At 39.6% G+C, this 26,460-nt stretch overlaps 1 protein-coding gene across 2 annotated transcripts in view; it reads right to left on the bottom strand.

The window, feature by feature from the left end:
• The window catches only part of LOC137090927 (NLR family CARD domain-containing protein 3-like), a 33,966-nt gene that overhangs the window by 6,076 nt on the left and 1,430 nt on the right, over positions 1–26,460 (bottom strand). The window contains exons 3-9 of one of the 2 annotated variants that reach the window (XM_067454928.1): positions 24,591–24,697; positions 10,457–10,618; positions 9,191–9,349; positions 6,319–8,154; positions 3,457–3,630; positions 2,793–2,963; positions 2,432–2,593 (exon numbers count right to left, since the gene is read on the bottom strand). In XM_067454928.1, coding sequence (XP_067311029.1) covers positions 2,432–2,593; positions 2,793–2,963; positions 3,457–3,630; positions 6,319–8,154; positions 9,191–9,349; positions 10,457–10,618; positions 24,591–24,697 — 2,771 coding nt within the window. Of the gene's footprint in view, positions 1–2,431; positions 2,594–2,792; positions 2,964–3,456; positions 3,631–6,318; positions 8,155–9,190; positions 9,350–10,456; positions 10,619–24,590; positions 24,732–26,460 lie in introns of both variants that reach the window. The other variant, XM_067454929.1, reaches the window with a different exon arrangement.

The following is a 26,460-nucleotide window of genomic DNA, read 5'->3' as shown; positions in this document are numbered from 1 at the left end:
TAAGGATTTCCTGTTTCACAGCCTCTATCATTGAATAAGATTCTCAAGTCTTGAGCTACAGAATCACCTATATATTCATTGATCATTTGTGTATTTATTCTTTAATTTCTGCAAAAGATTTAATCACAACTGCAAAAATTTGGGCTGCACGATTTAGGGGTGTAATTTATAAAATAAAATAATAATAATAATTTACACTGTATAGAACACTTGGGTTGTTGTGCTTGTTTCAGACCTGCAAACTCCTCAGAGTAAAAAACAGTGACAGTGTCCGGCGGGGGGCGTGGGGGGAATTTTATATATATATATATATATATATATATATATATATATATATATATATATATATATATATATATATAAAATTATATATATGCTGCATTTATTTAATTACAAATTTTTTAAAAACATAATACAGTGAAATATTCCTCTGATGTACATCATCTGTTCGCTACGTGAATAGTAAAGTGTCATTTATTTCTTTGATCAAAGCTGATTTTATCATCATTTCTCCAGTCTTCAGTGTCACTAATCATTCTCATATTAGTATTTGATGCTCAACAAACATTTATGATTATTATCAGTGTTGAAAACAGTTTTGCTGCTCATAGTGCTGCTTCATTTTTGTGGAAACCACCATACCATTCAAACATTTGTGGTAAAATTAAAAAAGAGAGAAATTAATACTTTTGTTAATCAGACATAGGCTCCATTAAATTGATCTGATATGTTTAATATTACAAAAGATAATAATTTATTTAATAAATGCTGTCCATTGAACTTTCTCATCAAAGAATCATGAAAAATACAATGTATCATGGTTTCCACAACATTTTTAAGCAGCACAACTGTTTTCAACACAGATAATATTAAAAATGTTTATTTGATCATGAAATCCTCATATTAGAATGATTTCTGAAGGATCATGTGACACTAAAGACTGGAGTAATGATGATAAATTCAGCTTTGATCACAGGAATAAATTACACTTTACTATATTCACATAGAAAAAGGCTGTTTTCATTTGTAATGGTATTTCACAACATTACTGTTTTAACTGTATCTTTGATTAAATAAATGCAGCTTTGGTGAGCAGAATATAAACATTTAAAAAGCTGCCAGTTAGCGCTGCATTATTCATATGATATAGGCCTACTTTATTGTCAATAAATAGCCTACATTGAAATGGCTGGTTTCTACGAATCCGCTTTTGGACTTTCTGTGAGAGCGCCCTCCTCATATTTAGATAGGAATAAAATGACAGATCATGCATAGATAATTTGTCTCTGAATTTAAATCTTGATGTATTAACATTAGTTTCTATGTATATAAATACGCTTGCCCGTGACCTCAAGAAGCGGGCAATCAACCGAGGTAGAGAAAGCTGTCTTTAGCGCCCTCGTGCAGGTAACGCCGGTTCAAATCCCGCTCGGAGGGGGTCGACTAGGATCGAGGAGACCCAGTAAACGTGCAGGGGATGAAAATACACTTTATTAAAAGTGCGGAGGACACGTCCCCCCAGTAATCTACGCCCATGCTTGAATTAAACACTAAGCTTGCATCATTCCATCCATCCGTCAGACTGGCGTGGTTGCCAGGCATAGACAGTAAAAGAAAGTAGCCAGGAGTCTCATTCAATGGTGAGCTCAGTCAGTTGACGCTGTGTGCTTCAAGATTCTGAAGCAAGTGAGCTAAGATTATGGTTGGCCCAGAGAAAGGCCTTAGATTTATCCAAAGAATTATCCAATAATGTTTTGCATGTCTAGTCTAGTAAAACTCTTCGGTTCTACGCGATTCAGGTAAATGACCCAATTGACCAAGAAAACTGTGATTGTCCAAGGGACAAGTTTGCAGGTCTGTTGTTTGTAGGGCTGCATAATTTGGCCTAACATTTTTGCTTATATATTATTGTGAGTAATAATAATTACGATTATTGTAGTTGCAAAATAATAATGTTAAACAAAACAAGAAATATTACTATTGTAATAACACTTTCCTTATTAATAATAAAAGATTGACTATGTAAGTAAAAATCTCTTGCTGTTCAGCTGATCTGCTTATTCAGTATTGAGGCCAAACATGATTTCCTCTCATTCAGATTGTGATCTCTAAGTCTGTATCTTTGTGTGTGTATATGTATGTCTCTGACAACAATGAAAATTGTATTTCTAGAGCAGCAACAACCTTTGAATAGTTTTGAGATCAAATACTTGAGTCTGTTTCTCAGATGCTGCAGTTATGAGTCACAAACAGCTGATGATCTGAATCAAAATCTTCTTCAGTCAAAGAGTTAAAGACACATCCTTATTTTTCTCTGCAGTATTTATGTGTATATATGTGCAGTATGCAGAGATCTATGTGAGTTGTCAATGACTTTATACTACACACAAATAAATACACATGACAGGATGATTGTTAGTGTTGAACATACTTGAGTTTGTCCAGTCTGTAGTTTGGATCAGAGAGCAGCTTGACTAATGATTGTCCTGGGTGATTGTAGCTCAGATCCAGCTCTCTCAGGTGTGAGGGGTTTGAACTCAGAGCTGAAGCCAGATAACAACAGCCTTTCTCTGTCACCATACAGCCAGATAATCTAAAACCACATGCCCACAAACACTGAACATCACATCATCTAGGACTGGGGATCACCTTAAACTCTGTTCATCACCATTCTCACAACATCAACAATTTACCGTTGAATAAATCCTTTTTAAATCAACAAGGAGATCAGGACCAGAGCAGGGGGCATCTTTAATTTCCTTACCAAGTGAATCTTTATCTTTGTTTCTTACCTCAGTATGTTGAGTTGACAGTGTGAACTCTTCATTCCATTAGAGAGACACTTCACTCCTGAATCCTGAATATTATTGTGACTTAGGTCCAGCTCTCTCAGTGAGTTTGATATTTTTATACATGAAGACAAACTTTCACAGCACTGACCAGTGAGATTACAGCCATTGAGTCTATTAAGTAGGAGGAATAAAATATCAAATAATTAGATGCTGGGTTAAAGTATTGTTTTTGTTATGCACATACTATTGATCACATGACTAATATCAAAGTCCTTTTCAGTGCAAGTCAGTTCAGTCTTAAGAATTCACTCATTGAAAGACTAAGCATTGAGTTAACCAATTGGCTCTTTCATTTGAAAATTGGGACACACTTTGCTAAAACCGCCATATTAGACATTCCAATTTGTCCCATTTATTGTAATACCGCACCAATATTATATTTTTCACCAGGAGGTTAACACTGAATTTTAACAAAAAGTCAACTCAAATATGTTTAAATTAGTCTGATGCCACTTTATTATAAAAGTTTTTCCAAGTTTCTGTAACTTAACTTGCACTTACAACGCTAAAGTGGTGGGTTTCAATAATAGAGAATCCACATAATGAAAAAAGTGTATACTTTATTATAATGCCTATAATACCTATAATGCCTAATTTTTCTTACCTCAGTATGTTGAGTTGACAGTGTGAACTCTTCAGTCCATCAGAGAGGAGCTTCACTCCTGAATCTTGCAGGTCATTGTTACTCAGGTCCAGCTCTCTCAGCGAAGAGTTTGATGATTGTAGCGATGAAGACAAACTTTCACAGCACTGATCAGTGAGATAACAGCCAGCAAATCTATAACAGTATGAAATATGGCTCAATAAAATTATTAATTGCTTTATCTACACAATCTCTTATTGCATTTGCATATATTACTGCATTGCTTTGGAATTAGAGAGAGATTTTACTAATTATTTGTTTATAAAATTTAAAATACAATAAAATGATAAAAAATAACATCTGATTTAATGATTTGCTTTAATTTCTAATTGGTAAAATGACCAGCTTGTAACAAGTGAAGCAGAACATGCCATTTTTCAGAATAAAGTCCACAAGGAAGAGGAAAAAGGAATGCAAATTTGCAGTGGACAACTAAAGCAGCCATTACTGGGGACACACCAATTTTGAACATGTAAATGGACAGTGAAGGGATGTAAAAAGAATCAATTTCTCTTAAATTTACTAGTTATTTACTAGCATTACTGTGTAAAGAAACAACAAAAAAGGTGAGCTGAAGAGGAATTCCTAAGAGTGACAATAAATATGCTTCCAGATGAGAAACCCAATTTCCTTCTGAAGCTCCATAAACAGTCTTTTAACGCGTCGACAGATGGCTACAGAGGCTCATTCAGTTCAGGAAATATGGACAAAGAATACTTTACTGTATTACAACAAATACAATATGGCTGTGAAATACTATTCCAAAAGTACAAAAAGACAAGTCAAAGCCTGCTGTGGGGTTGCCCTTAGCTTCTGAATATGATGAGACCGTGGCAGTGGATCTGAGCTTGAACCAAGTGTATGGTGTCTTCACATAACAGACCACTTCACGTTTCAGTGCTGGATACATTGTGAGAACAAAGGAGTTATCTGAAATTGTCATTGCCATTCACACTTGTATTAGTATATATGGCGCCCCCAAGAGATCAGAGACAGGAGACAAGGTATATTACAAAAAGACAGACTGGTCAGGATGGGGCTGTTGTATTTGTAGGACATGAGAAGGACTCTTGTTAGAGTATATCAATCCAATCTCTGCAAGATAAACACAGGATCTGGAATTTTAGGTTAAGCTACATTTTGGAATTGGTTAATTTAATCTGCAACATATTGAATCTGATGGCAGTGATTGGCAAAAGAAATAAATAATACCGATACCACAACAAATTCTGGCATCAGTATCTGCGAGTTCTTGAAAAATACTCGATCCAATACCATAATTCATAAACAAAACCTATAATGACCCCTAGTTTTGCCTAACCGCTACCCGGTTCTTCTTCGCTGCTCAAATTGTATTGCAAACACAGGAAGTTGTCCTCAGAAACTGCATTTCTGTAGTACTGGTAGTACCAACTCCTGAGTATATCCAGTACCAGCAGCTGCATTCAGTTGCGTCTGTGTTTATCTAAGCCAGGGCTCCGAATATATAATCATATATGATATACAATATATAATATATTGTAGCCGAATATGTACCAGTAGTTAGCCTGACAAGCCAGAGCCACATCAAGATGTTTGGTCTGGAAACTCACCATTGACAGGGCTCAATCCGAGGGGCGGGATAAACGGTTGTCTTTCAAACTCCCTCTGCACGCGATAGGATAGCGCTACAACCAACCAGAGCAACGAAGGTGAAACAGAGCTTGTTGATAGATTAAACATTCGCCGTATCTGGATGGCAAAACTCCGAACACATCTTCCCTTTTTAAGAATGACTTCAGTGCCGTTCTTTGTTCTTTTCTCAGAGAAAAGCTTAACTCCAAGTCTTCCAGAGTCGTGGTCAAAGCTGATTAGAAAGACCGCCATTCGCCAGTTTCTGTGTTTACTAGAAGCACGTAAACGCAACTAGGCCGTCGTCATTATGGCCCCGCCCACCGACTATACACAATGTGATTGGCCCGGCAAGAGTTTGGCGATTACAGCTCAGAAGGGTATTGGGAGTTGCTAGACGACATTCGTGGGCAGATTAGATTTGCTGCCGCTAGGGTGCGTCCAGATTTCTAGGCTAACCAGTAGTGTCTGTGAATATACAACTACAAAATACTATTTAAACATCCCTCCCGCATGTTCTGCGTGGATGCGTGACACTTGCTGTCTTTGTATTTGTATCGGAACATCTCAAAAAAGGAGTCAATGGATATGCCATGTGTTGATAATCTTATCATTGAATCAACTGATAGGGAGATTCATGTACTCATTTGATGCAGCCAAACAGGATGAAATAAGAAATTGGTACAAAAACAATGTTTTGACGAAGTTGATGATGCAGGTCAAAAGTGTGTCTCTACCAGATGAGTCTGTAGCCTCAAAGAAACTTCCAATTGTGCCCAAAAGCTTGACTCTTAGCCAGGGGTTTTGAAGAGCTTAAAATGTTCTGCAGAAAGATTCCCCAACCTGTGCTTCTGATTCTCTTAGGGCATTATTAGCAGTAATCCGTCCAATTAACTGGCAAGTCCATTCTATCGACATCGAATCTGCTATCATGATACTCAAAATAATCCCCTCTATGGCCCCTAGTCCCCAGTTTGAAAACCCCAGATGTAATCAATCACAGTTGTTGTTTTTTGTTTTGTTGAGATTAGGAATCATGATTTTTAGTAGGTCAGTATTTTTAGTAGAAGATTTAGAAGATCAGTAAATTATGTGTTATTTTATTTTTCTAGAGGATCTGACAAAATGTTCATTGCTTCAGTCCATATAAAAAATACATTAATTTTTACAAGACATTCAGTTTGATCTCCAATCACATTAATTAATACTCACATAGCTTTTCTGCAGTTCACCACAGCTGGTATGAGTCTCCTTCTACCCTCCTCTGATGTGTTGTATTTCTTCAGATCAAACTCATCCAGCACCTCCTCTGATATCTGAAGCATGTAGGCGATTGTTGAGCAGTGAGATGGAGAAAGTGGATTCACAGAGTGATTTTCTGATTTTACAAACTCCTGAATCTCTCTGTACAAAGTCTGATCCTTCATTTCCAGCAGACAGATGAACAGATTGATGCATCTGTCAGCTGAGAGACGTTCAATATCTCCTTTGATTCTGTCTTTAATGTACTGTGTGATTTTCTTAATGGTCACTGATCTCTTCACGGTGTATGTCAGTAGATCCTGTAAGAGTCTCTGATTGGACTGCAGTGAGACGCCCATCAGGAACCGCAGGAAAAGATCCAGGTGTCCATTCTCGCTCTGTAAGGATTTATTAACTGCTGCTTTTAGTAGCACAAGCAAAGAGTTTTTCCACTGATATTTTTCATTCAGAAATGACTTCAGTGAATCCTCCTTCTTGACTACATGCGAGTAAAACAGATAGAAAGCAGCTAGAAACTCCTGAAAGCTCAGATGAATGAAGCAGTAGACTTTCCTCTGATGAATCACAGATTCCTCCTTAAAGATCTCAGTGCAAATCCCAGAATATACTGAGGCGTTAGTGACATCTATGCCGCTCTCAATCAGGTCCTCCTCATAGAACATCACATTGCCCTTCATCAGCTGATTGAAAGCCAGTTCAGCAAGTTTCACAATCATGTCTCTGTTGGACTTTAGTTTACTTGATTGTCTCTCATCATACTTCTGATTCTTCATGTTGATCTGAGTCAGTAGGAAGTGGATGTACATTTCAGTCAGAGTTTGAGGGATTTCTGCACTGTCATCTTGTTTCAGGAGCTTTTGAAGCACAGTGGCTGAGATCCAGCAGAAGACGGGTATGTGACACATGATGTGGAGGCTTCTTGATCTTCTAATATGTGAGATGATTCTGCTGGCTTGATGCTCGTCACTGATTCTCTTCCTGAAATATTCCTCCTTCTGAGGCTCATTGAATCCCTGAATTTCTGTCACACGGTTGATGTATTTTGAGGGGATCTGATTGGCTGCTGCTGGTCTGGAGGTGATCCAGAAGAGAGCAGAGGGAAGCAGCTCTCCTCTGATGAGGTTTGACAACAACACACCCACTGATGAAGACTTATTCACATCACAAACTTTCTTATCATCTGTGAACATCTGTGTGATTCTGCTTTCATCCAGACCATCAAAGATGAACACAACTTTACACTCCTCATAAATCTTTGAGTCCAGATCTTGAAGTTCAGGATGAAAGTCCAGCAGAAGTCTGTGAAAACTGTACTGGTGATCTTTAATCAAGTTCAGCTCTCGAAATGGAAGCACAAACATGAAATCTACATCCTGATTGGCTTTTCCCTCAGCCCAGTCCAGAATGAACTTCTGCACAGAGACGGTTTTTCCAATTCCAGCAATTCCTTTAGTAAGAACAGTCTTGATTTGGTCTTTCTCCTCATGTCCTGGTGGAATTAGGGGTTTAAAGATGTCATTGCAGTAGATTGGAGTGTCTTGTGTTCTGGCTGTTTTCTCCATCTGTAAAACCTCATGTTCTTCATTCACTCCTTCACTCTCTCCCTCTATGATGTAGAGCTGTGTGTAGATCCTGTTCAGGAGAGTTTGATTCTCTTGTAGTTTGATTCCCTCAAATAATCTCTCATACTTGTTCTTCATGCTAGTTTTGTGCTGGTCTTTGACTCTTTGTCTAGTAAAGGTCTCACAGTCAGAGTCTGAGCAGGTCACATCATCTCTCATCACTCTTCAAAAACAGGAAGATGTAATTCAGAAAGACAGAAATATATATTATAAGCACTGAGTAATGAACGCACACACGCATGCTAGGGGTGGGCGATATAGCCTCAAAATGATATCACGATATTTCAAGAATTTGCGATAACGATATTTATGCTAAAATACCTAAAATACCCTTCTGTATTAATGAGCTGTTTTCATTATTAAGCGCGCGCACATACACGCACACGTCACTCGCATACAGAGATCGTGCCGGAGATTCAGGAGCACAGGAACTAGTTATCGATGCCGTCCCGAGACTTTTAGCAATAAAACAGCTAAGCCACTGGATCACTAACGCAATGATGGGGTTACTCGCTATTTTAAAGTAATAAACGCACATCTGCCTTGTTAAGAGACGCTGAACAGACTCAGTCCCGCACGTATGAATCTCTCTCTCTCTCTCTCTTTCAAATAAATGCTATAATCCATTAATTCAACTTACTTTATCTCTGTGTCTCATTCGAAGCGTGCACAATGCTAGATCTAACTAGCTGTAACTGACGAAAAAAACCGTCAATGTTATCCTTCCGGTCAAATATTGCGCGGCAAACAACAATAACAGCTTTAAGCTGTCAATGTTATGTCAGTTGTCAAGAGAGCTGACCTCTTGTAACCAAGCAGCTCCCTTTTAGGTACTAAATCATCATCATCATCATCATCATCGGAGGCTGACGTGCTGCTTCGTACTCTTCTCTCTCAGACAGGTGTTGTTGTTGTGCATGCTAGGGAAAGTAAATTTGGCATACGTCACTGCGTCGCTATATCATTGACATCGCGATATGACACTTTTTTTATCATGTAAAAATTTATACCGGTATTATCGCGGACGATATGATATGGCACACCCCTAACGCACGCACGCACGCACCCCGTTGTCTGGGGATTAGAGGTTACTCAAGAGCTGGTATTAAGAATTGAAATCACAACCTTCAGGTTACCAGTCTAACTCTCTAACCATTAGGTCACAACTACTCCAATTACAGAATCACACTGATACTCACTCAGTATTAGAGGTCCCTGCTCCATGACTAAGTTCAGGGGGATAACGCATGGATCTGCATTTCTTCATAGACACACAGCCTGGTTCTGGAGAAGCTGCTTTACGTTTCCCAAAGAAAAACACCTTTCTCTGCTCAGGGAGTCTCATTTTACAGGCAGTACTATTGAAACCGACAGAAACATATTTCATTTACCAACACTATCGTAAAATACGTTTCTCTGATAAAAATCTGATGCAGGTCTGTCATTGTTGGTAATGTGGTTCTGCTCTGGTCACCCATCCATGAGGTCATGCTAACAGGAAGAACAATAGAACGTGGAACTAACGGCCATTAGATGGCAGAACGTTTTCTTGATTTTCTTCTGTTATCAATCATTTTCCAATTATCACCATCACATCTGTTTTATTAGTTCTTGTGTGACTATAAATGAAATTACATTAAAAATTTAAATTAAATTAAAGATTTATCTCTCATCCAATTTTTGGAATTCTATTTTTTATTACTTTACTCACCCGACCTGCGGATTATCCAGTGTCCGCTGATATAACCACGATCCACGCATTACCAAGTTTAAGTTCAAATGACTTAAGTTTTACAATTAAATTATTATTGTTTGTATTTTGGGATGTTTTTTAGCACAGTTGCCCTATTTAACTTTACCTGGACATTAGAAAATATCTGAAATTTTCCATTTCTGAAAAGGAAAGTTTCTCTTATCACTGACAACATTCAAAAGATCTGAGCACTTAATCTCATCTTTAAAAAAAATGTAAATTAAAAATACTTAGCTCTGTACATACTTTTTTAAATAATTTTTTTATTTTGAAAAAGGCATTACACAAAGTAAACTTGATTTTGACTTGCTATATCAACTACTAACTTGCCTTTGGCTGGTTTGCTCAGTTGGGGACACTAAAATTTCAACTTAAGTTTTTCAACTAAATATCCGAATAAAAATAATTACTAAATTAACTGTATCAACTTTATTACTGATCTTCCCACATTGTCGCTATATGATAATTGAAATGAGCTGATAACATCACCGTTTTCTCCAGAACAACTGTACAGCCGAATCAAAATCAATAAAATGTTGCAATATTTTCCTGTTTAACACAGTGAAGCTGCTTTGAAACAATCGTCATTGTATAAGCGCTATATAAATAAAGTTGTCTTGACTAACTGTATATTTTAAAAAAAAATATTCAAAATTTAAGATTTTCATGTCTCTGTGAAACGTCTCTGACAGTGAAATCACATTTTACTCACTCAGGGTCAGAGGTAACTGCTCCATCACTTAATTTAGGCGGAGGGTCCATTGATGCATTGCTCTTCATAGACACACAGCTGGGTTCTGGAGGTGCTGCTTTATGTGTGTGAACACCATCCTCCTCCTCTCTCCTCTGATGGAGACTCGTTTTACAGGTAATGCTGTTGAGACACAAAGATAATTACAATACTGGACAGAGTGTGGAGTGCAGAAATCCACCATCCAATAGGAGCCAAAAAACTGATCCAGCACAGAGCACAGTAATCCATAACACTAGCCTGAATGCCAGCCGAACTTAGCCCCGCCCACAAATTCTTTAGGTCGGGCAGTTTGGTCTGGCCTCGCTCCATAGAGGAGTAATTATCTCCGAACAGAAACTGTTCTGACCAATGAAATTATCAGAGCATGCTTTAGACGATGACGGACAGATGATTAACAGTAACGTAATCATCACGTCATCAAAGGGGCTTGGATTATATTTGTTCAAATCCTAAACGGAGAGCTTGTTTGTATATGCATTCACCTTCACAATTTCTCTCAAAAATTATGATCATGTTGGTAAGTACTCTGTGTATCCTTAAGTTCGTTCATTTTTTTTACAACACCGGCAAAGATCGTTTATTTCAGCGCGTGCAGACAGGGTTGCCAAGTTTTTACAACAGAACCCGCCAACTACTTGCCCTAAACAATAGCTTCTCGGGGGGTTCCCCAGAAAATAAATGGTGTTTTTGGGAAGTAAAATGTGTTATTTTGGCAAGGTTGCCTGCTAAAATTCGCACTCATGGGTAGGCTATATATCACATAATAGTCGCTTCAAACAGCGGACAACGCGAACTGGCAACACAGTGCAGTTGAGCTCTGTTGACGTCGCTTCGTTGCTCTGATTGGTTGTAGGTAGGCCTGTCACGATAACAAATTTTGTTGGACAATAAATCGGCCAAGAAATTATTGCGATAAACGATAATATTGTCGTTCTTAGACCATTTTCATCTAAAATAATGATAATGGCATAATAATGCAGGTACACCTTTTCAAAGATCAATTAACTTATTTCTAAAGACTATTTAACACTGATAACAAAAAACATTTTTAATATCCACAATAATACCATTTCCAATAAATAAAACAGATGAAAACTGCAATGGATAATTGTGTTTTAGGTGCATATTAGGGGCGGCAGGGTTCACAAAACCCACAGTTCGGTTCGTATCACAGTTTTAGGGTCATGGTTTTCAGTTCAGTACGGTTGTTGTCGTTGTTTTTTTCTTTTAATCGTTAACTCCAAAAAAAAAATACTTAAAGGGTGGGTGAAATGCTGTTTCATGCATACTGAGCTTTTTACACTGTTAAAGACTTGGATTCCCATCCTAAACATAGACAAAGTTTCAAAAACTAATGTTGGACGTTTGATGGAGTATTTCTGTGTCAAAAATACTCCTTCCGGTTTCTCACAAGTTTCGGAGAGTTTTTTTCGAGTATGGGTCTACTTGACGTTAAAAGATCCGAAGGTCCTTGTATGGGCCGTACGGGCTCTTCTCCCGGTAGGGTGCGCGCGCGCGTAACTAGCGCGAGAGAGGAAATGCACGCTGTAAACAGTCTCTCAGCTGCAGATCCAGTCGTCCGTGAACACTAATGTCGGTTATAGTCCGCGCCGCGCTCCACTTCATTCCTCCACTTTGACATTAAGGCGACTTCAACGCTTCAGCACAGCATTCCGGGAAGGCAGCGCTGTATTTGAACCGATTTGAACGCAGAAATGCTTCAGTCGCATCGCAAAGTGGATCTCCACACTCCAAGAAGTGTGTTTTTGACGGAGCCGTCCCAGCGATAAAGGTTCGGTCCTGGAAGCAGCCGGTAAGTAAAACTGCTTCAAATGTCTGTGCTGTGCTTATCGTCGCGTATGTAAACATCAGTAAACGACACGATCGCGTGCTTTGTCATTCAAATGCACTAACGGACTTCATTGCTGTTCTATGTAACTTATAACGTTACACTACTCTGACGTGCAAAACCGTTTTGCTTGCTACTAAGGTTTGGTCGCATTCAATAGTCCATAAACCGAATCATGTCATGTTGACAGGCCTCTAAATACAGTACTTACCACAGAGACAGACGTCCTGCTGTTGCTATTTCTATTTCAGCCTCCGAATTAGATTCTGGATCATATCTATTAGCTGAGATGGGTTTCTCCATGCTTGAGGACGTCACCGCTTTGCGCATATGTCATTCTTTAGCTCCGCCCACACGATACGCCTCCAGGCGCTCGGTTTTTTCCGGAAAGACTCGGTACAGCCCATATTTCTTTTACAAATATAATAAAACGAAAGACTTTTCGGAGATATGAAGGATGCAATACTACTCTATAGGTACTCAAGATTGACATGAGATTGACTGAAACTGAGTGTTTCACCCCCCTTTAAATACTTCAGCATATGATATATAGCTTAATTATCCACACTTTAGGATCCAGTATAAAAGTAATATTAAAAAAATTATATATATATATATATATATATATATATATATATATATATATATATATATATATATATATATATATATATATATATATAAAATCATGCACAAACTGAACTTGACCATCTCTGAGGAAAGCTAGATGAGATTGATACAGCAAGAGAAAAGACATTGATGGCAAAAAAAGGATAATGTGTATTTGCTCTCTCTACAGAAATTATATGCCTTTTTAGCACAAAGATGTAACTGAAGAATTACCTTGCATTTATCAAACTGCCAACTTCAGTGCAGCTGTCCGCACGAGCGCGAAGGTGCGCGCGGCAAAAATGACGTCAATACGGAGTGCGCCAGACCCCATTTGGCTTGGCTGTTCGCACGTCAAATTTTGTCACACTTTGCGTGTGGCTCCGCAACCAAAGAAGCATGAGTTCATGCGAATCTGGCCGAGCATGACGTCTCTCATCACCCAGCTGAGCGTCGAGTTTAAACCATTGGTAAAACCTCCCCAAACGCACGAGGCGCGCGCACAGTCAGCAAAAGAGATGAGATAAACAAACAAGCAGGCAAATGGGAATTATCGCGGCCGGAAAAATTATCGAGCTTGTTTTTTTTTTATTGTGCGATTAATTGATCGCGACAGGCCTAGTTGTAGGTCTATCCAATTGAGGTCTTTCCTGGTTGGGTTGAAACACGCCCGATAATCACAGCCCAATGGAGCAGTTTTAGACTCATATTCTGACTAGAATTGAGTATGGTCACGTCAGGCTACCATAACACCATGGAAGATGAAAAACACATCAAATCTGGCATCACAGGCATAAAATCTTGTCGCAACAAGAGCTTTTTCTTTGCTAAGGTTGCATTCGGCTTGTCAATGGATGTTGAAAGGGCATTTTTATAAAGTTTTACTGAAATAGTTCATACAGAAGAGCACATTGGGCCTGTTTCCACCTGATCACTTCATGCATTTTCTCTGACCAAAAGATAATGAAAAGACCATGTGTAAATGCCCTCCGAAATGCATTAGGGATGTGCACAAATAGTAATATTTTTAAACTATAATTAATATTTGAAAAATAAAAATACTATTTGACTTTTGCAATGTTGCTTTGCTGGCTGTAAATGCAGTGAATCCATGATAAATCCCACTAAAAAGTATAATGCAGTTATAACGAAAGCATGTTAAGTTGATTGTATTTGGTCAATGTTGTCTGCCTTGCATTGTTTGGAATATCTGAGATGAAAATTTAACATGATCTTACAAAAGGCAGTGCTCTACACAACATTTTTCTTGAGGAGCCCTCGTGCTCCTAAAAATTTTTTTAGCAGCACAGTCAAAAATTTAGGAGCACACTCTAAAAAATAACACACATCCCAATTGTAATTCTCATTACAGGACGATATTTGTCAATTTAATATCCATGGGCATTTTTACTATTAAAACAACAGTGTTTTCTAATCTTATTAAATAACCCTAACAATTAAAATCGAAAAGTTGTTTTTAAAATGTTAATTGAAACAAACTCATTTAGAACAATTAGACACAATCAGACTGTTTCCAATCAAATGAGATAAGCATTAAAAAAGATCCGTCTTTGCACTGCAGAAGTGCCACAGAAGCTCTATCTGAAGTGGGATTAAGGGTGCGTTCACACTTGTCATGTTTGGTTAAATTAAAACGAACCCTGGTGCGATTGCTCGTTTAGTGCGGTTCATTTGAACATATGTGAACGCTGCCATCCGAACCCTGGAGCGCACCAAACAAGTGGACCGAGACCGCTAAAAAGACGAGTCTCGGTCCGCTTCCAAACGAACTCTGGTGCGGTTCGATTGATACATCTCATCGAACCGGCTCAGGAAGAGCCTCATCAATATTTGGTCCGACGAGCATGTTTCGAAAATGTTAGAAGAAACGCACAAAAAGCAAACCTGGTTCTTCTCATGAAAGGACCCGTGTTGCCCATTAGTCGGTACAGACGACAGAACTGCGCCATCTCTTTTGCATAAGAGATATATACAACGGAGGAAATCCTGGTGCTGTTTTGAACATTTTATGAGCTCTTCATGAGTTCTCAGCTGGTAAAAATAATAATGCCATATGTAGCTTATTTGCATAAAATGATCACGTTTAATCCAGCACACAGCGTTGTTTTGAATGTTTTGAACATTTTATAAGCTCTTCATAAGTTCTCAGCTGGTAAAAATAATGCCATATGTACACGCATAAAATGATGGCGTTTAATCCAGCACACAGCATTGTTTTGAATGTTTGGTAAGCAGCTCCTCACCAGTGTGGCTTTGATTTTCATGAAACAGACTGTATGGTGGCTAAAAAGTTGTTACTTACGTTCACACTTGTCATGTTTGGTTCGATTAAAACGAACCCTGGTGCGGTTGCTCGTTTAGTGCGGTTAATTTGAACATATGTGAACGCTGCCATCCGAACCCTGGTGCGCACCAAACAAGCGGACCGAGACCGCTAAAAAGATGAGTCTCGGTCCGCTTCCAAGCGAACTCTGGTGCGGTTCGATTGATATATGAACACAACACGGACCAAAGACATGTAAACGAACCAAAAACCGGACGTATAATGTCACAAGATGCCACGCATAATGCAGCTGATTTGACGACGCGGAAAGATCGGTGTATCCAAAATGAGTAACTTTAACGTTAGAGGGCAAACGTGGAGCAACGAGGAAGTGCCTAATCAATATTTGGTCAGACGAGCATGTTTCGAAAATGCTAGAAAAAACACAAAAAGCATACCTGGCTCTTCTCATCAAAGTTCCTGTGTTGCCCATTATTAGCAGGTACAGACGACAGAACGGCCGTCTCTGTTCTGCACAACGGAGGAAATCCTGCTGCTCTTTTGAATGTTTTGAACATTTCATGAGCTCTTCATGAGTTCTCAGCGGGTAAAAATAATGCCACATGTACACGCATAAAATGCCCGTGCGTGTAATCCGCACACAGCATTGTTTTGAATGTTCGGTAAACGAGCTCCTACGTCATATAAGCCGACCAATCAGGTTGTGAGCGTCTCCCTGTGCCTTTGGTTCGGTAATTTTAAGTTCGCTGTTAAAAATGCCCGTGTGAACGCTAAGCGGACCAGGACTATTATGTTTGTTTTTTGGTCCGGACCAAACGAACCGAACTACAAGTGTGAATGCACCCTTAATATCAGCTTGTCTATTGGACTTTTGTACAAGATCAGTATCACATTTGCAATCCTGCTGATAGCAATCCATAAATTTTGGTGCTCTGGCGCTTCACAAGTTCACACTTGCATAAAATTTATAGAGAGTAAATTTAAATGCGTATTTGGTGTGCTGTGCAGGGGGAGGGCTTCAAGCTTGGACTTTGGCCTGAACCCAGAGTACCCACGTATGTAAGTGGTTTATATCTAAAAAGATTAAAATCAAGAACTCAATCAATCAAGAAACTTACGTTTAAAAGTATGGTTGAGGGACACACAAATATGTGAGGATGTTTAGTAATCATTAGTATATATACCAAATGTAAAACAGAGTTAGTGTTTTATAAAAATAAAGGGGATGGAACTATCAGTGTGATATGGGTTGTGTAATAGGAGTTAGTATCCACAACTTTCCCGAACTCTGACCTTTCCCATGATCGCTATGGCAACGTAGAACACGCCGGTAACGAACTTCCGGTTTACATTAGTCTGTACTGTTATCAGCTAAACGCTTGGTTGTATTATCAGGATTCAGGAGTAGATTTACAACAACGCTTCAGGCAAAATGATCACATGTCCCAGATGGTCGCATGGATCTGACTATCTTACTAATATCTGTAGCACTAAGCGATTCACCCGAGTTATGCGGTGCACACATTTTGCCACTGTGTGGTAGGCCAGCTTGGCTGTTCCTATGATCCACGCAAGAGTTACCTTCCGTCAATGCGCCTGTAAATCAATTTTATTTTATTATAAATAAAGGTTTATTTGTTTATAGTTATTTATTTTGTTAGATATTTCCACTTTGTCACGCATATATAATAAATAATTTTATTTTCCCGCGACTCGCACACAATGTGCTTCTCAATCGGCTCCCTAGTTCAGTTGTCAGGGCACTGATCAGGGAGTCAGCCCATTGACTTATATCCTGATCAGTGCCCTGACTAGTGAACTAGGGAGCCGATTGAGACGCAGGGAATATCTTGTCGCCCGCATCCGCATTCACCCATCAAATATTATCCCGCGTCGCACTCGCTTGTGCTGGGTCCCGCTGGAGTGCAGGTCTATATTTGGAAGGTAACGTTAGGCTGAGAGCGGTCTTGATACACATTAAATCTGTAAAATATTGAAACCAATAAACATACCCCTTGCAAAAAATTATACAGTTGTACTGCAGTATTTTAAATAGGTTAAACTAATATATAAACTCAATAATTACATTTACAGCAATGAAATGTTAATTTTTATTACAATGCACTTAAATTAATTGAAGTTCGTGCATCTATTTCCATGTTGATTAAAAAAAAAAGTCTACTGACAATGTCTGACATGATTTCAACAATTACAAATATTAAAATATAAATATTACTTCTACATCACAATTCTTGAGTTTATTTGAAGCTCGGCATTGAATGGGTGCGTATGGTGCTAAGCAACATGTCAAACGAGTCCGTTTATGTTGCATGGTTTATGGAAGCAAGTAGGTTTCGGAGGTGTGAGACCCAGGCGCTCAGCGCTCATCAACCCCGGCGAGAGTAGCCTTAACTCGGCTCGTCCTTCTGACGACTGCCGCTGCCTGGCAGAAGCCCCTCCCATGACGCAAATTCACGTCTGTTGTGTAGTGAATGAAGCGAATGGAGTCAAAATGTTCACGCGTCCATGTTCGCGCGAATAGCCTTATTTAATCGCGTCACTCGCGTCTGGTGTGAACGCTGCATAACTGTTATGTGTGCTAAACCGGAACTGAGATACCGTCAACCGGAAGTATCGAGTGTCATGGCGACGCCCACTAAGACTCGCAGGAAAGTTGTGGATAGCATGAATATAGTGTTTTATCAGCTTGTATGTTGTGATCACTGTTATTGTCCTTTCTTCTCTGTATATAGCCTGTGCATAGTGTGTCTGTATGTAGTTATGTGAATTTATGTGTAACATCTACCTGTTTGGGGGTCTGCAGATGGAAATTAGCCTTTGGCTATAATCTGGCATATTTACATTTGTGAAAAATGTTCATTAATATGTATTGTCCCTTTTGTCTTTTATTTCTACAAAAAAAATAATAATAATAAATAATAATAATAATAATAATATAATAATAATAAAGAACTCAAGGGATTTTTAAATGTATTATAACAAATTAGTTTTTGGTGTCATTTTTGCTCCAAGCAGCCGTTAATTTCTGAGCTTGTTTATTAAATTCCAAATGTGGTATTTCCAGTTCATCTAGATTTGGCTGCAAATCATCAGCGTGAAGTGTTTGGTAAGTTTGCATAGGTACGTGGTCACATCCGTTTCACCTTGTAAACAATCTTTGTTTGAAATGTAGTACATTGCAAAAGAGTAAGCACTTACTCTGCTGACTGAAGGCATGAAAAGCAGTTGATTGCAGTAGGAAGCGTAGCCTAACAGTATCTTATTGTGTTGGTGCACTTGGGCAGTTGTAGTTTTTATTTCGATTGCATCTATTCATGAGAATCGATCGGGTCACTCACATCGGTGCATCTAAATATTTTTTCACAGTCACACTCGGTAATATTTTTTAGGAGCAAATGCGCCAGAAATGGTCGCTATGTAGAGACCTGAAAGGAAGTTACTTTTGAAAAAAATTATTAATGAAACAGTTATCATAATATCACATATTTTCACATTTTTAATTACTAATATTAAGAAGATATTTTAAAGAATGTTTGTAACCAAGCAGATAGAACCATTGGCTACTATAGTAGGGGAAAATACTATGATAGTCGTTGTTGTTTTGTTACAAACATTCTTCAAAACGTCTTATTTTGTGTTCAGCAGATGAAAGAAACTCATACAGGTTTGGAAAAACTTGAGAGTGAATAAATGATGACTGAATTTTCATTTTTGAACTATTCCTTTACACTAAGAACACTTCAGGAGGTGGTCTGGGCTGCGTTCCAGATGAAACTGGACAAGTGTAAATGCTTCTGGTTGTTAAAATCACATATGTGAATTTTACTTTACCCAACAATGCTAATAAATACGTGTGAGGGCGTATTAAAGGCTGTATGACATGTTATATCACGTTGCAATATTTGGCTATTTGGCTTTATATTGGGTGGCCTTAAAGGTCCCATGGCATGAGGATATTTTCATTTTATGAGGTTTTTCAACATTAATATGAGTTTCCCTAGCCTGAATATTGTCCCCAAGTGGCTAGAAATGATGATCGGTGTAAACCAAGTTCTGACTGTCTTCCTCTGCCTTTGAGAAAATGAGAGCTCAGACGAGCTGATCTTGAATTCGCCTGTTATGACGTCATACCAGGAAAGGTTTCCACTCCTTCCTCTGCTTTGCCCGCCCAGAAAATTAGTAGAGAATGGATTCAGTTTATCATTCACAATGTCAGCACAGGATATACAATATGGATTTGACAGCACCGCCACAAACAGTAAGAAAAAAAAGGTAAATAGTGCACACAATTTACTATTTTGTTCCCTCGATTTATAAATCGTGCACACGTTGTACAATTTTTTCTCCTCAATTTATAAACTGTGCACATGATTTAGCAAATCGAGGGAACAAATTAGTTAAACGTGCACACTATTTATAAATCGAGGGAACAAAATAGTAAATTGTGCACACGATTTAGCCTACTAGTTTTTTGCTGCATGTCATTTGCGGGGCTCCGTATTTCAGTGACTAAATGAACATGATAAAACTACAGAGAGCGATCAAAGAACACTCTTTATAATGTTCAGATCTGTCAATCACTGTTTTGTGATCACTATAACTCTAATCTTGTCATTATTGTAATATGTCATTAGTTGGACTCGTGCTCGTGTACTATAGAGTTGTTCATGAGAATGGTTTGTGTTTTTGGGATGAAGTGGAGACTTTCATTGAATATTCGACCTGGATTAGTTACACACAGATTTTGCCATAGTCGTTGCCTGGGTTACGTATATCTATCAAAATAGGACGAGACCCTTTTGGGGGTAGGGGCGTGTTTGTTTTGGTGATTTGAATTATCAACAACGGTTACCAGATAGCACTTACCTCACATTTAACTACTATGTACTTACTTATTGTGTTCCTATTGTATTGCAAAACACTTTTGCTGATATTAAGGTGGCATACGGGTCAAGTTAGGGACAGGTGTGGTGGTGTGGGTAAGTTTAAGGGTAAAGTTGGGGACAGGTGTGGTGGTGTGGGTCAGTTTAAGGGTAGAGTTAGGGTCAGGTGTGGTGGTGTGGGTCAGTTTAAGGGTAAAGTTAGGGACAGGTGTGGTGGTGTGGGTCAGTTTAAGGGTAAAGTTAGAGACAGGTGTGGTGGAGTGGGTCAGTTTAAGGGTAAAGTTAGGGACAGGTGTGATGGTGTGGGTCAGTTTAAGGGTAAAGTTAGAGACAGGTGTGGTGGTGTGGGTCAGTTTAAGGGTAGAGTTAGGGTCAGGTGTGGTGGTGTGGGTCAGTTTAAGGGTAAAGTTAGGGACAGGTGTGGTGGTGTGGGTCAGTTTAAGGGTAAAGTTAGAGACAGGTGTGGTGGAGTGGGTCAGTTTAAGGGTAAAGTTAGGGTCAGGTGTGGTGGTGTGGGTCAGTTTAAGGGTAAAGTTAGGGACAGGTGTGGTGGAGTGGGTCAGTTTAAGGGTAGAGTTAGGGTCAGGTGTGGTGGTGTGGGTCAGTTTAAGGGTAAAGTTAGGGACAGGTGTGGTGGTGTGGGTCAGTTTAAGGGTAAAGTTAGGGACAGGTGTGGTGGTGTGGGTCAGTTTAAGGGTAGAGTTAGAGACAGGTGTGGTGGTGTGGGTCAGTTTAAGGGTAAAGTTAGAGACAGGTGTGGTGGTGTGGGTCAGTTTAAGGGTAAAGTTAGGGTCAGGTGTGGTGGTGTGGGTCAGTTTAAGGGTAAAGTTAGAGACAGGTGTGGTGGTGTGGGTCAGTTTAAGGGTAAAGTTAGAGACAGGTGTGGTGGTGTGGGTCAGTTTAAGGGTAGAGTTAGGGACAGGTGTGGTGGTGTGGGTCAGTTTAAGGGTAAAGTTAGGGGCAGGTGTGGTGGTGTGGGTCAGTTTAAGGGTAAAGTTAGGGACAGGTGTGGTGGTGTGGGTCAGTTTAAGGGTAGAGTTAGAGACAGGTGTGGTGGTGTGGGTCAGTTTAAGGGTAAAGTTAGAGACAGGTGTGGTGGTGTGGGTCAGTTTAAGGGTAAAGTTAGGGTCAGGTGTGGTGGTGTGGGTCAGTTTAAGGGTAAAGTTAGAGACAGGTGTGGTGGTGTGGGTCAGTTTAAGGGTAAAGTTAGGGACAGGTGTGGTGGTGTGGGTCAGTTTAAGGGTAAAGTTAGGGACAGGTGTGGTGGTGTGGGTCAGTTTAAGGGTAGAGTTAGAGACAGGTGTGGTGGTGTGGGTCAGTTTAAGGGTAAAGTTAGAGACAGGTGTGGTGGTGTGGGTCAGTTTAAGGGTAAAGTTAGGGTCAGGTGTGGTGGTGTGGGTCAGTTTAAGGGTAAAGTTAGAGACAGGTGTGGTGGTGTGGGTCAGTTTAAGGGTAAAGTTAGAGACAGGTGTGGTGGTGTGGGTCAGTTTAAGGGTAGAGTTAGGGACAGGTGTGGTGGTGTGGGTCAGTTTAAGGGTAAAGTTAGGGGCAGGTGTGGTGGTGTGGGTCAGTTTAAGGGTAAAGTTAGGGACAGGTGTGGTGGTGTGGGTCAGTTTAAGGGTAGAGTTAGAGACAGGTGTGGTGGTGTGGGTCAGTTTAAGGGTAAAGTTAGAGACAGGTGTGGTGGTGTGGGTCAGTTTAAGGGTAAAGTTAGGGTCAGGTGTGGTGGTGTGGGTCAGTTTAAGGGTAAAGTTAGGGTCAGGTGTGGTGGTGTGGGTCAGTTTAAGGGTAAAGTTAGGGGCAGGTGTGGTGGTGTGGGTCAGTTTAAGGGTAAAGTTAGGGACAGGTGTGGTGGTGTGGGTCAGTTTAAGGGTAAAGTTAGAGACAGGTGTGGTGGTGTGGGTCAGTTTAAGGGTAAAGTTAGAGACAGGTGTGGTGGTGTGGGTCAGTTTAAGGGTAAAGTTAGAGACAGGTGTGGTGGTGTGGGTCAGTTTAAGGGTAGAGTTAGGGTCAGGTGTGGTGGTGTGGGTCAGTTTAAGGGTAAAGTTAGGGTCAGGTGTGGTGGTGTGGGTCAGTTTAAGGATAAAGTTAGGGTCAGGTGTGGTGGTGTGGGTCAGTTTAAGGGTAAAGTTAGGGACAGGTGTGGTGGTGTGGGTCAGTTTAAGGGTAAAGTTAGAGACAGGTGTGGTGGTGTGGGTCAGTTTAAGGGTAAAGTTAGGGTCAGGTGTGGTGGTGTGGGTCAGTTTAAGGGTAAAGTTAGAGACAGGTGTGGTGGTGTGGGTCAGTTTAAGGGTAAAGTTAGGGACAGGTGTGGTGGTGTGGGTCAGTTTAAGGGTAAAGTTAGGGACAGGTGTGGTGGTGTGGGTCAGTTTAAGGGTAGAGTTAGGGTCAGGTGTGGTGGTGTGGGTCAGTTTAAGGGTAAAGTTAGGGTCAGGTGTGATGGTGTGGGTCAGTTTAAGTGAACTGAACAAGTTCATTTAGTACAGAAATTGAATAATCAAATGTAAAATAACAGTCTTCACTGTATAAATGTACTAATATACTTATTTAATTCATTTATTTATTTATCTTTTTTTAAAGCTACAAACATAATTTTATCTTTGTCTTTTGTTGTTTGATCACCATGGTGACACAAACAGTTGCGGGTTCATAAAGCTGCTTATCCATTTAAGCCAAACGCACAAACCTAATATAAAAGCATCCATTTCCTTTGGCAATTGTTTACAACTGACTGTGTTTACGAGGATACGCCATTTAAGCTTAAAAGAAAATGAGGTCAAAATGCCTGCATGCTCTTTTCTGTACTCACAATGAATTCAGTGTTTACGTGCAGTCTGCATCACCCTGTGCATGCACACAGAAAATTGTGCGCTCGACTTAAAAACACATGCAAATGATAAACTTTCACTGTATGATGGTTGAACTTTGCAAGTAATCCGCAAATCACATGAATTCTGAACCGGGGTGCAGCTGCCCGTATGGATCACGGATCAACTATGACTATACTTGACCTAAATATGATCCCTATCGCGGAATGCAGACATCGCCATATAAATGCTAAAGCGATATATTGTGCAGCCCGATTATATTTGTTGATTGAAGATCAATCAACGGCAATTGAAGATCAGCTTTATATGTGTTTTGCAGAGATATGTTTAAGGGTGTGTTCACACTTGTCATGTTTGGTTCGATTAAAACGAACCCTGGTGCGGTTGCTCGTTTAGTGCGGTTCATTTGAACATATGTGAACGCTGCCATCCGAACCCTGGTGCGCACCAAACAAGCGGACCGAGACCGCTAAAAAGAGGGGTCTCGGTCCGCTTCCAAACGAACTCTGGTGCGGTTCGATTGATATATGAACGCAACACGGACCAAAGACATGTAAACGGACCAAAAACCGGACGTAATGTCACAAGATGCCACGCATAATGCAGCTGATTTGACGACGCGGAAAGATCGGTGTACGTTATCCAAAATGAGTAACTTTAACGTTAGAGGGCAAACGTAGAGCAACGAGGAAGAGCCTCATCAATATTTGGTCTGACGAGCATGTTTCAAAAATGCTAGAAAAAACACACAAATAGCATACCTGGCTCTTCTCATCAAAGTTCCTGTGTTGCCCATTATTAGCAGGTACAGACGACAGAACGGCCGTCTCTTTTACATAAGAGACGCCCGACTCTTTTCTGCACAACGGAGGAAATCCTGCTGCTGTTTTGAATGTTTTGAACATTTTATGAGCTCTTCATGAGTTCTCAGAGGGTAAAAATAATGCCACATGTACACGCATAAAATGATCGCGTTTAATCCAGCAAACAGCGTTGTTTTGAACATTTCATGAGCTCTTCATGAGTTCTCTGGTAAAAAATAATGCCATATGTGTTACACGCATAAAATGATCGCGTTTTAATCCAGCACACAGCGTTGTTTTGAATGTTGTGAACATTTCATGAGCTCTCTGGTAAAAAATAATGCCATATGTACACGCATAAAATGCCCGCGCGTGTAATCCGCACACAGCATTGTTTTGCATGTTCGGTAAACGAGCTCCTACGTCATATAAGCCGACCAATCAGGTTGTGACCGTCTCCCTTTGCCTTTGGTTCGGTAACTTTAGGTTCGCTGTTAAAAATGGCCGTGTGAACGCTAAGCGGACCAGGACTATTATATTTGTTTTTGTTTTTTGGTCCGGACCAAACGAACCAAACGAACCGAACTACAAGTGTGAACGCACCCTAAGTGACCAAGTTTAAATGTAATCCTTTTGATAAATGAGATATCTGATCAGTAAAAATGCATGAAGTGAACAAGTGTAAATAGGCCCTATATAAAAAACGGCGTGGCATGTTTTTGCCAATTTTTTTTCATCGCACCGAAATTATATTCACCAATGTCTTGAAAGTTTATAAATCACATTATACTCACTTAGGGTCAGAGGTCACTGCTCCATCCCTGAGATTGGGTCGTTTCCCCATAGTATTCATAGGTTCTGGAGATGCTGCTTTATCTGTGTGAACATCCTCCTCCTTTCTCTATTCATAGGGAATCATTTTACAGGCCATATGACTGAAAAGCACAGAACAGAAATGCACAACAAAATACAATGCCCCACACTTTATTTTTTAAGGAGACCGAGGTCTTTCAACATCTGCCATCCCCTGGTGGCTAGGGCTCTGTTCTTGGCTGTGGTGTGTTGGGGAGAAAAAACATTGGGGATCCGAATCATGAATCAATCTGCTGATTCATGACTGTTTAAATCTTTATTTGAGGTTTGAAAACAAATGCGGAAGAGAAGACAATGCTGAATAAAGTCGTAGTTTTTGCTATTTTTGGACCAAAATGTATTTTCGATGCTTCAAGAGATTCAAATTAACCAACTGATGTTACATATGGTGTACTTGATGATGTTTTTATTCCCTTTCTGGACATGGACAGTATAGTGTGCATACACTTGCATACGCTGTCGGACTAAATATAAAATATCTTAAACTGTGTGTGAAGATGAACGGAGGTCTTACGGGTGTGGAACGACATTAGGGTGAGTCATTAATAGGGGTGTCAACAATAATCGATTCGGCGATGCATCGCGATGCGGGGCATGAACGATTCAGCATCGATGCGGCAAAGTGCCATAATCGATTATGTCACTGTTTATTTTCTGGCGGAAGCTTCAAATACTTCCGGTTCCGAGAGAATAACAACAACAACAAGAGCTGAGGCAGAGGGAGAGGACTGCAATAGACGGGTTATTAAAAACGCGCTAACGACCCGAGGTGTATAGGATTGTACGTATATTTTTTTTGCACAATAATCAATGAATCTATAATGACGAAAAACGCCGCAATTCACCTTTATTCCACAAGGTGGCAATGTCTGATACGCAATGATGAAGTGACGTTTCACTCATAGTTACCTCTGACAGAAAACGAAACAATAATCTGCAAAACTTGAAATGGCTCAGTGATTTACCGCAGAAAGCAAGTACTAAACACAATCATATGTTAGTGTCACTGTCTCTTGATGATGGATGTGGTCAAGAAGCTGTCAGTGATCAAAATATTGATTTTGAAGACATTGAAAATGAGTTTTGAGAATATGCTGGAGATCGCGAATATGAGGCAGATGCTGAATATACTGGTAAACGAGCTCTGACGAGGTCATATGATGATGGTATTAAACATCTGCTCAAACTGAATCCTTCCAAGCTCCAAAAGGTAACGAAATAGGTTTTATTTTATTCTTCTGTAGCTGCTACTCTAAAATCAGGAGTTTTATATATTATCACGACAGGTAGAGGTCTATCCATGTTAAATATAGATCTGGGTCAATAACGACCTGAATATGTAAGAATGTTTGGTGAAACAGTCATGCATTTAAGGGCTAATTGCATTTTATTTAATTACATTTTATTGTATTTAATAACTTTTATGTCAAAAATACAGCTGCACACATAGCAGAGACACATAGCAGCCAATACAATCAGTTGTTTAATATCTGCTTGTATTGCCTCATGACTGATGAAAAATTTGCTTTGTGTGCAGTAGAATTTTGATGCATCACAATGCATCGTAGAATCGAATCGAATCGAATCGAATCGTTACCTGGTGAATCGTAATCGAATCGAATCGTGAAGGAAGTGCCAATGCACACCCCTAGTCATTAATGACATCAATTTCATTTTTGGGTGAACTAACCCTTTAAGAGAGGTGCTGTGCATTTTTTTGTGTATTGAAGCTGCCGGGAAAGTGTAATTTCCTGTAAATAAAGTATCAACATCACACAAAACAATACTAAA

Source organism: Pseudorasbora parva, chromosome 10 (assembly GCF_024679245.1).
Source record: "Pseudorasbora parva isolate DD20220531a chromosome 10, ASM2467924v1, whole genome shotgun sequence".
In the NCBI taxonomy this organism is placed as follows: domain Eukaryota; kingdom Metazoa; phylum Chordata; class Actinopteri; order Cypriniformes; family Gobionidae; genus Pseudorasbora; species Pseudorasbora parva.
Note: the sequence above shows the minus strand (reverse complement) of the source record. Positions and strands in the feature narration are given on the sequence as shown.